At 47.8% G+C, this 17,343-nt stretch overlaps 1 protein-coding gene across 2 annotated transcripts in view; it reads right to left on the bottom strand.

Moving 5' to 3' along the window:
• Window positions 1-17,343, bottom strand: part of mtmr1a (myotubularin related protein 1a) — a 277,755-nt gene that overhangs the window by 159,076 nt on the left and 101,336 nt on the right. For both annotated transcript variants that reach the window (XM_056299990.1, XM_056299991.1), the window contains exon 5: window positions 17,133-17,240. In XM_056299990.1, the coding sequence (XP_056155965.1) occupies window positions 17,133-17,240 (108 nt within the window). The remainder of the gene's footprint in view (window positions 1-17,132; window positions 17,241-17,343) is intronic.

The raw sequence follows: 17,343 nt of genomic DNA, 5'->3' as shown, positions 1-17,343 counted from the left end.
TTTTAATGAGCACATCCTGTAATGTCAGCACCTCTGTTCTCATGTGCTTAATTTCATCCCACTTCAGCTTTATTTCCTCCAACCACCCTCTTCCTAGTAAACTAGGTCCTGCACCTTTCACCACCACCAGGGGTAATGTCCTCACTCGCCGTGCATAGTTCACTTCTGCCACACCAACAACAATTTTCTCCCCGGTGTAGGACTTCATTCTGAGTTTGGTTTGTTTTATTTGTGGGCGTCGTTTTGTTTCCCACGTCTCCTCGAACTTGCTCTCATTCATTATGCTCACGCTGCAGCCCGTATCAATTTCAATGTGCACGGTTTTCTTATTCACCTCAATAGGCTTCGCTCTCCGTATTGCCGTGTCTGTTTTAATGCAGGCTAACGTGAATGCCTCCTCTGATTCGGAACCATCATCACCATCGTCTGCTCTCTCTCGCACGTTGTGTGAACGGTGTGGGCGCGGGCCTCTGTGCTGCGCTCTGGGTGCTTTATTTTCACTGGCACGCACGCCCTCCCTGCCACATGCCCTATTTTACCACAACAGCGACACTTTTCATTTTTAAACTTGCACTCGGCTGCACTGTGCCGTTTCCCGTGACATTGGTAGCATTCCCAATGCATCTGTTTTCTCTCCGTCTGTCTCACTGCGTTGCTCTCAATCGTCGCTACTGCTTTAGCTTGCAAGTCTTGTGTTCCTGCAGACACACCCATCTTGTATGCTTTCTCGAACGTCAGATCTGTTTCAGCTAGCAAGTGTCTTTGAATCCGATCGTCGTTTATCCCGCATACAAGCCTGTCACTTAGCATCTGTTCGAGTGTCGTGCCGTAGTTGCAATCATGTGCTAATCGCCGTAGCTCGACAACATATTCGCTGACAGTGTCCGTAGGCTGACGAAGCGAGAGTCAAATGTATATCTCTGAACGATTTCACTCGGCTTCGGACTGAAGTGATTATGCATGAAAAGCTTACGCTGTTCGTACGTTTGCGCTAGGCTTAGGTTTCTCATGAGCTTGTACGTGGCTGGCCCCACGACGCTGAGGCTGGCTCTCTGCTCAACTCATGTGCTTAAAAAAAAAAACTGCTCGAGTATTTCACAGTACTCTTCAGACGTTTGCGCCTTAGCCTCGTATGCTGACAATCATCGTACTCATTTTTATTTACTGATGTACTTGTCCTCCCTCTATCCAGTATTAGCCCGTTAGCAACTTAACATGATACAGTCCTTACCGCAGCCTTGAACTTTAACTCCGACTCGCCATCCGTCCTCAGTCAGACACCTTTTTGTCCGTCCAGTATCCTCGTCGCAACTTGTCTTTGGTTTGAATGATTACACCTTTTTAGGATACAGCATTACCGTTTATCATTAACCATTAGCATGACGTCTCGCGTGCCAGGTCTTCACAGGAGAGGGAAAAGAGAACCGGAAACAGGTAAGTACGACCTAAGTGAGGAGCTTAGGGTCGTACGGCCGCCTGTGGCAATGCAGGTAAGTATCTCAGGATATCACAGCAGGAATACACCGAGTCTGTAATAGGCTATATTAATAAGGTCGCGTTCTGATGAAGCCAACAAAACCACATCTGCGAAGAGCAGAGATGCAATTCTGAGGTTCCCAAAACGGACACTCACATTGGCTGCGCCTTGAGATCCTGTTCATGAATATCACAAACAGAATCGGAGACAAGGAACAACCTTGGCGGAATCCGACACCCACCGAAAACGTGTTTGACTTTGTGCCAAGAATGTGGACACAGCTCTAACTTTGGTTATACAAGGACCGGATGGCTTGTAGCAACTGCCCCGGTACCCCATACTCCCGCAGTACCCCCCACCGAGTGTCCCGGAGTATACGGTCGTACGCCTTCTCCAAGCCCGCAAAACACATGTTGACTGGCTGGTAAAACTCCCATGCCCCCCTCAGCACAGGTAGAGTTGGTCCGTTGTTCCACGGCCAGGACAGACTCCGCATTGTTCCTCGTGGATCTGAGGTTCAATAACCGGTCAGAGCCTCCTTTCGAGCACCCTAGAGTAGACTTTCCCAGGGAGGCTGAGCAATGCGATTCCCCGATAATTGGAGCACACTCTCCTTTTTGAATATGGGAACCACCACCCCAGTCTGCCACTCCACAGGTACTGTCCCCGACCTCCACGCGACACTGAAGAGGCATGTCAACCAAGACAACCCAACAATGTCCAGAGCCTTCAGCATCTCAAGGCGAATCTCATCCACACCCGGCGCCTTGCCATCGGGGGTTTTTTAAATTTTAGTTTGTCCAGATATACTAAATGACTTTTTTTTGCACGTTTTGAGGTAACCAACAGCAGGCAGGCACAGAAACTTCCACCATCACCAAGCAACCAGGTATGCCAGCTGTCTACAGTTGGGGTAAAGGCCTTTACCAGCGTCAACCCACGCAAAGCTGCAGGGCCAAACATACCTGGGTGTGTTATTAAGGACTGCGCAGAACAGCTGAATTATGTTTTTGCAGACATCTTCAACACCTTGCCTAGTCAAGCAGTAGTGCCCAACTGCTTCAAAAGTGCCACCATCATTCCCCTGCCCAAAAAGTCAAACCCAGCCCGTATGAATGACTTCCACCCTGTGGCCCTCACTCCCGTAGTTATGAAGTGCTTTGAGCGGCTTGTCATGCAGAACATCAAGGTCTGCCTCGCTGCAAACCTAGATCCCCTGCAGTTTGCATATAGAGCCAACTGATCCGCAGAAGACGCAATAGCTACCACACTACTGTTATGTATGCACACATCGACAGTGCTGCATTTGATTTGGTGCTGTTCTATTGTGCTGGGATCGATTGGTGATGCCTGCGGGCTCTGGGTTGTTTGATCGGGTCTGCCTTTGATGCTGTGTCAGTCTAAATAAAGAATGCCACGGAGAGGTTGTGTCGAGCGACAGCGCTGTGTCCTGACGTGATTTCTAAATACAATATTGGCGACGAGGATGGCTGATATCTCTCTCCCACCACCTGCCCCCTTCCTGGCGTTACCTGGCGAGCCTCCGGTACCATGGACTCGCTGGCTACATAGTTTTGAAAATTACATCATCGCCTCAGGGCTCGACGACGTGAGCCAGGCTAGGAAGACGGCTCTGTTGCTTCACTGCTTGGGAGCAGAGGGTCATCGTGTGCTCGGGACTCTGGGGAACGTCACAAGCTTTGCCGAAGCTGTGGGACTTATGAGCACCCATTTCGCTGCTCCACAGAGTGCCCTCCTTCGGCGATTTATATTCCGTCAGCGACACCAACTGCCTGGTGAGTCTGTGCGGCAGTACGTAGCTAATTTGCGAGGGCTAGCTAGCTCATGCAAGTTTGGCGCGCTTCAGGACGAGATGGTTCGCGACCAGCTAATCGAACACACCAACAACGCAAAGGTGCGTGAGACTCTCCTGCTGGAAAAAGATGATCTGCTGCTGTCCAGAGCAATTACCATCGCACTACAGGTTGAGGGAGCAGCTGAGTGTGCTGCTATGCTAAATACACAGCAAGTGGCCACCTCCAGTCAAGCTGCCAACGACTCCTCCCTCTACTCACGGCTGCCCCTCGGGACGCAACCCAGCCAGAGCGAGGCGGGCGCCGACTCCACTGGGAACGTCTTGCAACTGCAACGACGGCGTTCTCGGCCCCGCCCTCAACAGTCCTGTGGTAACTGTGGGTCTCGGTCTCATGTTTCAAGGGCTCAGAACTGCCCTGCCCGTGGCCAGACATGCCGTAGCTGCGGTAAGCACAATCACTTTGCCAACGTCTGTCGATCTTCCCCGGCTGGGTCAGAGGGCCACACCCCCCAGTCTTCAACCGCCGTCATTCACAAGGTGAGCTCTGGGCCAGTGTCATTCAAATCATGCACAGTCAACATTAATGATGTGTGCATCCCCCTGCTGTTGGACACCGGTGCAAGTGTGTCTCTCCTGAATGTTGATACCTACAGTCAATTTTTCGGTTCACTGCCACTGTCCGCACCCTCAGCTGTCCTCTGTGGGTATGGTGACTCCAAAATCGATCTGGTTGGCTCTCTCCAAGTGACTGTCCGCTATGGAACCAAGCTGGTGCCCAATGCAGTTTTTCATGTGGCACGCCGTGGGGCCAACCTGATGGGCCTGGACCTGTTCTCCGCTCTGGGGTTTTCCCTCTTAGACACAAGGGGGGCAGCAATCCTGACTGTCGCCACACCTTGGCAGCAGAAGTGGCCATCGCTGTTTATGGGGCTGGGCTGCCTCTCCGCCTTCACCCATCAACCTCTCCTCAACCCTGCTGTGAAATCTGTCATCCAACCACTGCGCCGCATCCCGTTGGCTCTCCGTGATGGGGTCTCCGCCGAGCTGCAACAACTGCTGGAAGCTGGCATCATTGAACCGGTGGACGCGTCACCTTGGGTCTCAAACCTCGTGGTGGCTAAGAAGAAGTCGGGGGGCCTGCGTGTCTGCGTCGATCTACGTGCAGTAAATAAGGCAGTGGTCCCTGATAAGTATCCACTGCCCACCTCAGAAGAACTCACTGCTCAGTTCTATGGCTCTGAGGTGTTCTCCAAGCTCGACCTCAGACAGGGGTACTTACAGGTGCCCCTCCACCCCAGCAGCCGAAACCTCACAGCCTTTGTGACACATGCAGGAGTGTTTCGCTACACCAGGATGCCTTTCGGTCTCAGCTCCGCCCCTAGCTGCTTCCAGAAAATCATGGTCTCCGTGCTGGTTGGCATACTGGGCGTGGCCATTTATCTGGACGATATAGTGGTACACGGGCCCACCAGTGAAATCCACGACAAGCGCCTTAACATGGTCTTCGCAGCCCTGTCCAAGCACAAGCTAACTCTCAATGCTGAGAAATGTGTCCTCTCTGTACCAGCCATCGACTTCGTTGGGTTCCGGCTGTCAGCGAGCGGTGTAACTCCACTACAATCCAACGTGGACGCCATTCAGGCCATCCCTGAGCCCAGCTCGGCCGCCCAGGTCGCCTCCTTCCTGGGTATGACAAGTTACTACCTGAGGTTTCTTCCCCAGTACTCTGCGACCACAGCCCCCCTGCGCCAGCTGCTGCGTAAGGACGAGCCATGGGTGTGGTCAAAGGCATGCAGTGACGCTGTGCGTGATCTCAAGACTCAACTGACTTCACCACCAGTGTTGGCTCACTTCGACATCTCCAGCTCCACCTTTGTGACCTGTGACGCATCAGCCACAGCGATAGGGGCCGTGCTGTCTCAAACCCAGAACGGTGTGGAGAAGCCCATTGCCTTCGCCTCCCGTGCCCTCAACCTGACCGAGCAGCGGTACTCCGTGGGTGAGCGTGAGGCGTTAGCCTGTATCTGGGCTTGTGAAAGGTGGCACCTCTACCTCTATGGCCGCTCCTTCACCCTCAGGACAGATCACCAGGCCCTGACAGCGCTGCTGTCCACATCTGGGACAGGCCACAAACCCCTGAGGCTGCACCGCTGGTCTGACCGCCTCCGCCAGTACAACTTCAGCCTGCAGTTCACCCCAGGCAGAGACAATGTTGTCGCCGACCTGCTCTCTCGCTCTGTCTCCACCCCAGCTCCACAGACGGACACTGACTGTGTGGAAAAGGACATTGTCCAAATGCTACACACACCCCTCCAGGCCACTGTCTCTCTGCAGGAGCTGAGGGCAGCCTCCGAACAGGACCCTGTCCTCTCCCAGCTCCGCACCTACATCCAGAACGGCTGGCCTCACAAGGTCCCAGAGGAGCTGGCTGCGTTCGCCCGAGTCAGACAGGAGCTCTCCTGCTGGAACGACACCTGCGTGGCACGTGGGTTTTGCACAGTGGTCCCAGCTGCTCTCCGTGCACGTGTTTTGAATACGGCGCATGAAGGCCACCTGGGCATTGTGAAACTGAAACAGCGCTGCCGAGACCTGGTGTGGTGGCCGGGGATAGACAGAGATATTGAGGCTCTGGTGAAGGACTGTTCTGCCTGCCTTGTGAGTGGCAAGACTGGCCACCAGGCTCCCCCACCCCTGCAACCTCTCGCCTGGCCCTCTCAGCCCTGGGAACACCTGCAGTTGGACATTTGTGGTGAGATCCATGGAGTTCCCCACCACCAACGCTTCATGGTGGTCGCCTACGATCTACACTCAAAATGGCCTGAACTCACCACTTCCGGCACTGTGACCTCACAGATCATCATCGACTTCCTGGACTCTCTTTTCTCTCGCTGGGGCCTCCCAAAGGCCATCACCACTGACAACGGCCCTCAGCTGGTCTCTGCTGAGTTCACTGCTTATCTCGACAGCAAGGGCATCCGTCATATACGCACTGCGTACTACCACCCCCAGGCCAATGGCGGCGTTGAACGTTTTCACCAGTCACTGAAGAACGGCCTCAGAGCACACATGGCCCAAGGGTGCTCTTTCACGCAGGCCATCCGTCACACTCTGCTGCACTATCGGGCCACACAGCACTCGACCACAGGCGTCTCCCCAGCCTCTCTCATGCTAGGCCGGGAACTGTGCATGCCTCTTGACAGGCTCCGCCCCTCCACACCTCAGGCACCTCCCTCTGGGGTCAGAGCCTCAGTCACTCGTCAGCAGACGCGGATGAAGCAACGGTTTGACCAGTCAAAACGAACCAGGGTGCCAGACATCAATGTGTCAGACTGGGTCAGGGTCCGCAGGCCCCACAGGGACAATAAAATGGCTTCATACTGGTCCTCTCCTCTCCAAGTCACCCGTCAGCTGGGCCCAGCCACTTACCTCCTCAGCGATGGCACTCGGTGGCACGCCAGTCGTCTACGGAAGGTGTCAGCTCCGCCACACACAGCTGGTGACACAACCATAGCCATTCCCTCAGCATGGCGAGACGCCCCGGGGCTTCATGCAGCTCCTACACGGGCCCCAGACATTTCTGGGCCTCAGCTTCCCCTGCCATCTCCCTCCCCACCTCGGCCTGACCAGCCTCAGGCCGCCCCGCGACCTGTTCGCACACGTTTACGCCCTGGCCACCTAGAGGACTTTGTGTCAACCTTTCATGTTTGAAATCCTGCCGGGGGGGGGGGGGGGAAATGTTATGTATGCACACATCGACAGTGCTGCATTTGATTTGGTGCTGTTCTATTGTGCTGGGATCGATTGGTGATGCCTGCGGGCTCTGGGTTGTTTGATCGGGTCTGCCTTTGATGCTGTGTCAGTCTAAATAAAGAATGCCACGGAGAGGTTGTGTCGAGCGACAGCGCTGTGTCCTGATGTGATTTCTAAATACAATAACTACACCTCACTTGGTCACACCTGGAAGGGAAAAACACCTATGCCGGGATTCTCATCGATTTCAGCTCGGGCACTGGTACCTGTAACTGGGTCCTGGACTTCATGATACGGAGGCAGCAAACAGTCAGGGTGGGCAGCCACACAACAAATTCCGTGTTAGTGACCACAGGTTCACCCTAGGGCTGCGTCCTGAGCCCCCTCTTGTTCACCCTTCTAACCCATGACTGTACTGCCAAATTTGACACCAACTACATCATCCACTTTACAGATGATACAACAGTAGTGGGTCTCGTCAGCAATAATGATGAATCTGCATACAGGATGAAGGTGGAACAGCTAATGGCGTGGTGCGAATCCCACAACCTCTCCCTGAACATAAGCAAAACAAAAGAGATGTTATTGACTTCAGGAGGGCCGGTAGGCACCATCATACGCTGCTGACCATCAATGGCACCACTGTGCAGAGGGTCAGTAACATCAAGTTTCTGGGTCTGCACCTGGTGGACTACCTGACCTCAACCATTAACACCTTGGCCATAGTTAAAAAGGCCCAACAGTGGCTCCATCCCCTCCAGAGACTTAAAAGGGCAAGCCTCCCCATTCCAGCCCTCACCACCTTCTACAGGGGCACCATTGAAATCATTCTGACCTATGGTCTCACTTTGTGGTTCGGTAACTGCAAAGCAACCGAACACCACCAGCTGGACAAGATAGTGAAGACAGCTAGCAAGACCATTTGTGCCCCTCTCCCCTTCCCGTTGGAGATTTACCATCAATGCTGTGTTCACAGAGCCTCAAACATCATTAAGGATATCCACCATCCTTTTCACAACATATTTTCCCTCCTGCCATCTGGGAAACAGTACAGGAGCATCAGTGCTAAATCCAGCAGAAAGCTAAATAGCTTCTACAAGCAGTCATGATTATTAATCAACTGTGCCCCCCCACGGTCATGCCCATCCACCTACCCTCTAACCCCCCCCCATCAATTTGATGGTCACTCGTTGACAGACACCGACTGTCAACATTTAAACAGAAATTGCACTTTAATGGACTATTGTTCATTGTTTGTGCTTTTTTGTTTTGTTCTGTTTTTAGTGGCATCTTTTAGGGAAGTTTTGGATGCGTTTCTTTTATCTCTCCATTGCACTGATGTGGGCTGGGAGAAACAGCATTTCGTTTTTATTTATGTGCGCAGGTACATCATGAAAATGACAACAAACGAAATCTTAAAAAACTTGAAGCCTTACCCTGTTGAGCACTTTTGAAGCCGCCATGGACTCAGTGAATTTTGGATATTCGGCAAAGAACATAGTACCAGCACCCATGCAGAAAGACTTCCTGAAATGCCTCATTGCAAACAGAGAAATTCATAATGGTAAAATGGAGAGCATTCTTCTTTCTTAATCCGGCTGACTCACCTGAAGAAAAGCTAACATACGAATTCAAATTGTCTAAGTCACTGCCGCCCATCCCGGTGGTGAAACCCTTTGAGGGTATGCTCAGAATCATTCAGAACATTAAATTTAAACGCCCAAACAAAGCTTTCCAGAAGAAACTCCACAAAGACAAGACTGATAAAAGATGACAAGCTCTTCATTACAGTCGACAAAACTAATTTTTATAAGCTAGGGCCCGATCAATATGACAATCTTCTACATAGTAACGTCACCAAATCATACAAGAAGGCCGTGAAGTCTGCCAAAAGCGACATAGCTTTAAAGAGACATCACTATAAAGGACAAAAAGAAATGGCATCGGATCTGAAATTGGACGACCACATTGGTGTCACCGCCCGGAAGTAAGCCTTTATTACCCTGAAAGACCATGAACCAAATTTTAAAAACAAACCAACATGTAAGCTGATCAACCCCACCAAACCCGAAATACGTAAGCTAAGCAACAAAAAAAAAGTGTATTGAAGATATAAATCACACGATTCTGAAGGGGGTTCCCTTAAATCAGAGGAAGAACACCGACCAAGTATTGGAATGATTTAGGGGCATAGATGACAAGAGCAGTCATAGGTCTATACGCTTCGATATTTGTGAGTTTACCCCTCAATAACTTAAGAGCTACTAGATAAAGCTATTGACTTTGCCTTAGCATACACAAACATATCCGACTAAGAGATAATAGCCCACGCCAAAGAGTCGATCATGGGATTCCATTGTTATACCCAAAGGGAATCCCATGGCAAAAGCAAGGTAGCAGTAAATTTGACGTGACCATGGGCAGTGACTTGTGAGCTTGTACTTGTCCCAACTACAGGTCAGACATGAACATTGGGGCTATATAGACACGACAGGCTGGCAGTCTGCAACAAACTGACAAGAAAAGTCGAGAGAATAAAAAAAAAGAAAATCGTGTAGTTTATTCACACGCAATGGACTAAACATTTTCAGTTGAGGCTAACAAAAACCAAATTGGCTTCCTCGACATCTCATTAGATCTTAGAAATGGCACAGACAAGCCCAACAGTATACTGCAATATATCCACAGAGAAAGCAATCATCCGCCCTTTATCTTGAAAGATATCCCAGTGAGCATAAATAAGAGACTCTCATGTGTAATGCCGTGTATTTGGACCCAATTGCAGAGAAGAGGCCGTTGATAAAGTACGGAGTCTCTTTATCGCAATGACAAAAAAAACACAAACAAAAAACACGGCAATAAAGCACACTTGAATAAACATAAAATATAAAAACTCAGCAAACCACTCACACAGAGGCGGCAGATGAGAGTTCAGGAGACAAGCGCTTCTGCAGACCACCGTGAAGCCTCTCCAAGAATGTCTGCAAAACAGTTAAATAGTCCCTAGCACAAGGTGCACAACATTATAGGACAATCAAGGAGACTGGGCGCAGGGGAACTAAAGCACCAATCAGGAGATGGGGGGGCCCAGAACACAGACCATGACAGGTTCAAGTACTCACAGGCCAACCAGTACGCAAATACACCGCATTCTGACTGATTGCAGGCCGTTAGGGAAATGTCACAGAGGCTGCTGGTCCTCTGGCCAGTGATCGTGTCATCATGTTTATCATCCATCAAAGCCATCTTAAATGAAGCAGCGCCCCCCCCCCCCCCCCATACCAAGACGCCTTACAAAAATGTGGATATAATTTCAGGCTTAAGTACAATCCACCACCAATTAGCGACAGCCAGCAAAAAAAAAAAACGCAGCAGAAGGTGGAACATCACCTGGTATAACCCCCCCCCCTGCAGCGACACCGTGTGGCCTCTAATATTGGAAAACTTTTTTTCAAGCTTTTGGATGAGTGCTTTACCCCAGACCATCAACTGAGAAACATTTTCAGCAGGAACACAGTCAAAATGAGCTACAGCTGCATGCCAGATGTTCAGCAAGTTATTTCTTCCCACAACAAAAACATCATGACCAAGACACACACCCCCTCACTGCAACCACACACCTCCAACTGCAACTGCCGTGTTAAGGCATCATGTCCTCTTGAAGGAAAATGCCAGACAGAGGGAGTCATCTACCAGGCATCGGTGACAAGAGAAGACAACTGCAATGTGGACACTTACGTTGGACTAACAGAGGCCCTTTTAAAATGAAGTTTAACGCCCATATGAGTAGCTGCAGACATGAACATGTAAGAAACGCAACGGCCTTAAGCCGCCACATTTGGTCATTGGTAGACAAGAATATCAGTTATTCTGTCTCATGGGAAACCTTTACAAAGACTAGTGCATATTCAGTTAGAGGTAAAAGATGTGACCTGTGCTTGGCAGGAAAGTGTTTTATTTTTTGGAGACCTGATATGTCCACCCTGAATAATAGAAACGAATTGGCCACCAGTTGTAGACACCGAAAAAAATATCTCCTTTGTAACTACAAGTAAAACGTCTTTATTATCCCCCCCCCCCCGTTAGATGATACACATGTGACATTTATTAGATGTCGTATTTTTATTTTATTTTAATTGCCTGCCCTTCCAACTGTGCCCCAACACCTCCCCACTATATGATATACATAAATTACCTCATTTGACATTAACTTGTTATATTCTAAATGTAGGCTATTTCAACAGTGCCCTGGTCATTTACATACTTTTTCAAAACAAGCCCCAACGCTTTGCCCCTTTGGTTGTAGTGTTTTCTACCCCACCATTGGTTGCTGTGCATGGTAACTGCCTACCCCATTGGTTGTAATAGTGCAATGAAATCAAAGGTTCACATACTTTTGTCCCTCACAGATATGAAATATTGGATCATTTTCCTCAATAAATAAATGACCAAGTATAATATTTTTGTCTCATTTGTTTAATTGGGTTCTCTTTATCTACTTTTAGGATTTGTGTGAAAATCTGATGATGTTTTAGGTCATATTTATACAGGAATATAGAAACTTCTAAAGGGTTCACAAACTTTCAAGCGCCACTGTGTGTGTGTGTGTGTGTGTGTGTGTGTGTGTGTGTGTGTGTGTGTGTGTGTGTGTGTATATATATATAGTATCTTGAAATAACTTGTAGCAGATTCAGAAGAAAGCAAAAGCTAACTTTTGAATTTACTTCTGAACAAGTACTCAAAATAACAAACTCATCAAGGACAACTGACCAGGTCCAAGTACTCGTTGATGTTTGGAAGAGTATGTCCTAAGTGGAACCTTGACCCTGCAACTTAATAGAAGGTGTAAAAAATACTTTTTAAAGAGAAACTGTTTTGGGGAACAGAGTATACAGCAGTGAATGCTGACATTATATCATTATGATGTCACATATAGACGTGAGTCAGATAGTCTTCTTTTTTTTTGTAACTCAATATTTTTATTGCAAATATGTCCACATAGACAAGGCACAATCGTGTTCGATAACAAATGCCATTTTGTCTGCTGTTACATGGAGCACCTGCTCCAGCTACTTATACAAAGAAGATGACTACACAGGTCAGACGACCAAAAAACCACTGAACCGCTTCGTTTCTCATGTGGAACCTCTATAACTCTTAGATGCCGTTATCCACAGATGAAAGGAAATAGGTGCACACAGTAATATTCAAGACCAAATACATTGCCCTGGATATATTTCACCTTGTCCTGTGGTTCATTCTTTCTTTCCTTCCTTTGACTTTTATCTTGTTTTATGTTCTTTTAGGGCATACCTACTGCGGGTGGAAAAGCAAAAGGAGCTATACAGCAGAAAATACAGAAGTATATACATAAAATATTTAAAGACACAACTAAAGGTGAACAGAGCATGTATAGGTGAGCAAGTCCATATTCATCTAGACGGCATGATTGTTTATGTCCTTTTCTTTTTGATTTATATGTTAACCACTTTTGCCAGTCTTTTTCAAAATATCCTTCCTTCACCTGTAACCTGTGTGTGAGATTCTCCATCACTGGGATATCGTCTATGGTTTGTGGTTTGGTGCATTGTCCTGAGCCAGTTCTTTGTGATGGCCTTCTTTCCAGCAGCAAGGAAGATCCTGATCAAATACTGGTCTCCTTTATGCATGGTTCCTCCCATGTGTCCCACGTATAGAACAAGACAGGATCGAGGGATTTTGTAACCCAAAACCTCACAAAGACCAGAATGTACACCATCCCAGAAAGATTATATTTTCCTGCAAGTCCAAACAATGTGTGTGTGTGGTTTGGTTCCATGTGGTTACATAGTCTCCAACATGGATGTTGAATATGTATTTGATTACTTTTAATTTTGGGTGTGATAATGATAAAGTACTGAATTTTGTTGTTCCAAATACATCCTCTCCACCTATGTGATTGTGTCGCGTTCAGATGTATTTTCCACATATCATACCACATTTTTTCTAGGGTCTCTACATTCAGTTCTTTTTCCCATTTAGCTTTCACGTATAATGTTGGGTCCTTTCTAGATTCCATCAAACAAGAGTACAAGACTGACACAGCTCTGGGTGTAGCCTTACTGTATGCTTATACTAATACCTTAATGATTGGGTGTATCTTATCCTAATTTTTCTTGATTTTTCTTTTTTGTTATAATAATCCCTCATTTGCAGATATCTAAATAAATCCTGATTTCTTAGTTGATTTTTTTTTAAATTCTTGAAAGCTTCTCATTTCACCCTTTTGAGTTACCTTGCATATGGCTGCTATAACCATTCCTGTCCATTGTTTGAATCTGGTATGGGTTCTTCCTGGTTGGACTTCATCATTATATACTATCCATCTTAACAGACCAACTTCCTTTCCCAGTTTGAATTGTTTGCTAATGAAATACCATGTTTCTAGAGTAAATGTTATTGGGTCTAGCACTACCTCATCTTTTATATGGGCGGGGATCATTCTTTATACTGATTTGGATCGGGAATTTAGACACATACATTTCAAGGTCTTTCCATCAGGCTACGTAATCTGTGCTGCACCAGTGAATAAGTGGGCACAGTTGCGCTGCGTGGAAGTTTTCCTTCAAGTTCAGAAGTACCCTTCCTCCTTTATCTTTAGCTAACTGAAGAGTGGTATAACACACTCTAGACCTTTATCTCCCCATATAAATCTTGAAATGAGCTTGCACGCTTGCAGGCCACCAGCTGCCCATGTCTGACCTAGAGCAAACAGCAGTGGTGGGTGGGGTGTGAGACCTGTGATATTTGCATGTTCATAGATCCTGAATTTCTCAATGAGAGAGAAAGAGTAGATGTGCTTCCAGCCCTTTTCAGAGTTTTTTTTTTTACTTTGTATGTGGAAAAACCATGTTTAACTATATTTATCATCTCAGAGCATTCTAAACTTTGTAACATGTCTGGAGGGGAACTTTAAGGTGCTCAAAAATCAGTGATGGTGTGTCAATTCTGCTGCACCGATGCACCATGAATGCTCCGAATTCTCTTCCGACTCTGTTGTGATCCTAATCTTGCTTTGGTGAGTCTAACCTTCACCACAATGCTATTGGAATTAACAGATTATTTCTTAGAGTAGTAGTGTAATAATAATAATAATAATAATAATAATAATAATAATAATATTCAAATGAGAAAGATGAACCCAGCCACTGAGGATGCACAAGCCAGTGCATTTAGTGCCAGTCGCAAGCCCAGATAAATGGGGAGGGTTGCATCAGGAAGGGCATTCGGTGTAAAACCTTCGCCACATCAGGTGAGGATGCAAGGAGTAGAGGTGACGAAGGTGTATGAGTTTAAATACTTGGGGTCAACTGTCCAAAATAACGGTGAGTGCGGTAGTGTGGGTAGAGTGTGAGGTGAAGAAGAGAGTGCAGGCAGGGTGGAGTGGGTGGAGAAGAGTGTCAGGAGTGATTTGCGACAGAGGGGTACCAGCAAGAGTTAAAGGGAAGGTTTACAAGATGGTTGTGAGACCAGCTATGTTATATGGTTTGGAGACAGTGGCACTGATGAAAAGACAGGAGGAGGAGCTGGAGGTGGCAGAGTTGAAGATAAGATTTTCATTGGGAGTGATAAAGAAGGACAGGATTAGGAAGGAGTATATTAGAGGGACCGCTCAGGTTGGACGGTCTGGAGACAGCAAGAGAGACAAGATTGAGATGGTTTGGACATGTGTGGAGGAGAGATGCTGGGTATATTGGGAGAAGGATACTGAATATGGAGCTGCCAGGGAAGAGGAGAAGAGGAAGGCCAACGAGGAGGTTTATGGATGTGGTGAGGGAGGACATGCAGGTGGCTGGTGTGACAGAGGACGATGCAGAGGACAGGAAGAGATGGAAACGGATGATCCTCTGTGGCGCCCCCTAATGGGAGCAGCCGAAAGTAGTAGATTCAAATGAGAAAGTAATGCTGTTACACTGCTGCTTACTGTAAAAATTAGCTAATATTACGGTAATGCTTCTATTTTGTAATGTGTGACTTGCAACTTTGATTATGATTTAATATTAATGTTTGTTGTTTCTGATGTTTAGTAAATTTGTATTACATGCAGTCACATTTAGAGGTTGCTTGATATTCATTCATTCATTCATCATCAGCCGCTTCTCCGGCGTCGGGTCACGGTGGCAGCAAGCTAAGTAGGGCACTCCAGACCTCCCTCTCCCCAGCAACGCCCTCCAGCTCCTCCTGGGGAATCCCAAGGCGTTCCCAGGCCAGACTGGACATGTAGTCCCTCCAGCGAGTTCTGGGTCTACCCCGGGATGTCCTCCCAGTTGGGCGTGCCCGGAAAACCTCCAGGAGGCATCCTGATCAGATGCCCGATGCTTGATAGTTTTCTCAGCAAATTTCCAAATTACTACCCCATCTGTGGCAGTGTAAGGGAAGCCAACTACAACCAGCTTTTAGCTGATGAAAAACACTCAAGAGCCAGCAAAAAAAAAAAAAAACGTGATGCTGGTTAAATTGTCTGAGAAAAAAGTGCATTGAAAAATGCATTGCATTCCTTTATTATCCCTTTACTATATTCCTTTATTATAACGACGTTCTTTCATTAATGTGGTCCAACATAAAAATCACACGTAGGTTAATAAAGCCTTGTGATGCTTGGAAATAGTTCAGGATGGGGGTGTTTCTATTTTCAAAGATGTAAATTGATGGTCAATACTCAAAGTGCACAAGAAGCTGTACCCTTGATTATATCAGTTCATGGATACTGTGATGGCCTGGCGGCCCCTGCCTACCACCCAATGACTGCTGGGATAGTCTCCAGCATCCCCCTGACCCTGAGAGCAGGATAAGCGCTTTGGATCATGGGTGGATGGATGAATGGATGCCGTGAAAGTGAGGCTTGTAAAGTTATCATAGGCAGCTTTGGCAAAGTGTACTCCAGCTGAGCGAACTGGCAAATCCTGGTGGTTATGAGGCAGACTGTTGTGGTCCAGACGCAAGGCGCGTCTCCGCCTGAGTCTACCGGCAGGGTTCAATCAGCGCGCTCGTTGAGAGCGCAGCTACGCACCAGAGGCTCCTCGGTGATCAGCGCACCTGAAGCCAATCTGCAGCCAGCTAGAAGACAGGACGCTGGCGGGCAATCGGTGCCAGATTGTGCCATCTAGTAGGGTAGTTACCCAGTGGATCGCTAGACTCTTTGGCTGTGTTTCGCTCCTGCAATTCCTGCGTTGTGATTCCTGAGTCTAATTCCGTGTGTCTCTCTCCCCCGTCCTCCCAGAACCCCAGGTGCTTCTCGGGCTCCGTCTTCCTCGCGTCCCTTGTGTTCCTCGGACCCCTCCCTTGTGCTCCCACGCTGCCTCCCGCAGAACCCCTACTCCTGGATTTGCGCTTCACCAACACTCACAGACACCCTCCAGTCATTTACATTCCTGCACACACGCACCACACTCGCCCTGCACACAGCCCACATCCAGGACTCTAGTTGCACCATACACATCCCGCATTTCCCTTCCCTGAATAGAAAGAAACGTGCCTACAGGCTTGACCCTGCCGGACCCCTGCACTGGTTCCTTTCCGACCCACAACACAGACTGCACCAAGGAGCAGCAATTCTGACTTCTCATCAGGTTCAAAGTAACTTGAGCAGGCCGTGGTCCAACCCAAAGCAAAGCAGGTTAAGTTAAAGAGGCCTGGCTCATATTGTGCTTGCTCATTAACTGTTTTGTGAGTTGTTGAAATGTTCATAAGCCTTGTGTTTTCAAACTTTGCCTTTGAAAACTAGCTCAGGCTGCTGCGACCAACTTTTTTGTTTTTTAGCCTTTTCAAATTACATTAATTCAAGATTTATGCCTTGGCAGCAACACACACTTCAGTGTTTTGTTTGTCAATAAGATGTCACATTAAGAACAATGTTCAGCTTCATTTCTTTCAATGAGCAAGTTTCTTTTCTATTTAGATTCTATTTATTCAGCCTACACCCTCTGCTGGGTTTCATGAACTGAAGTTCAAATACTGAAAACCCCTCCAGGTCAAGTGCTTCTCTTCAAAATGACCACAGATGTGTGTAGAGAATGCTCAGTGCACTCTGGAGACATGTTCACGTCCTACCTTACAGACCAGCTCAAGTCCTCTAGTGTTCTCCCCGTGGCTCGGCACACTGATAGATTCCAGTCTGTTAACAGCTCCCAGGTTCACATCCAGGATGAAGAGAAACTCCTGACAGAGGAAGGAAAATAAATATGCATAGAATTTAACTAAAGAAAAACGTGCTGGATGGTTCTGGACCTACCCTCTCAACTAAAGTTTTAAATTGGCCCCA

The sequence above is a fragment of the Lampris incognitus genome, chromosome 20 (assembly GCF_029633865.1).
Source record: "Lampris incognitus isolate fLamInc1 chromosome 20, fLamInc1.hap2, whole genome shotgun sequence".
Classification (NCBI taxonomy): Eukaryota; Metazoa; Chordata; class Actinopteri; order Lampriformes; family Lampridae; genus Lampris; species Lampris incognitus.
The sequence above is the reverse complement of the archived record's forward strand: the minus strand, read 5'-3'. Positions and strand labels throughout refer to the sequence as shown.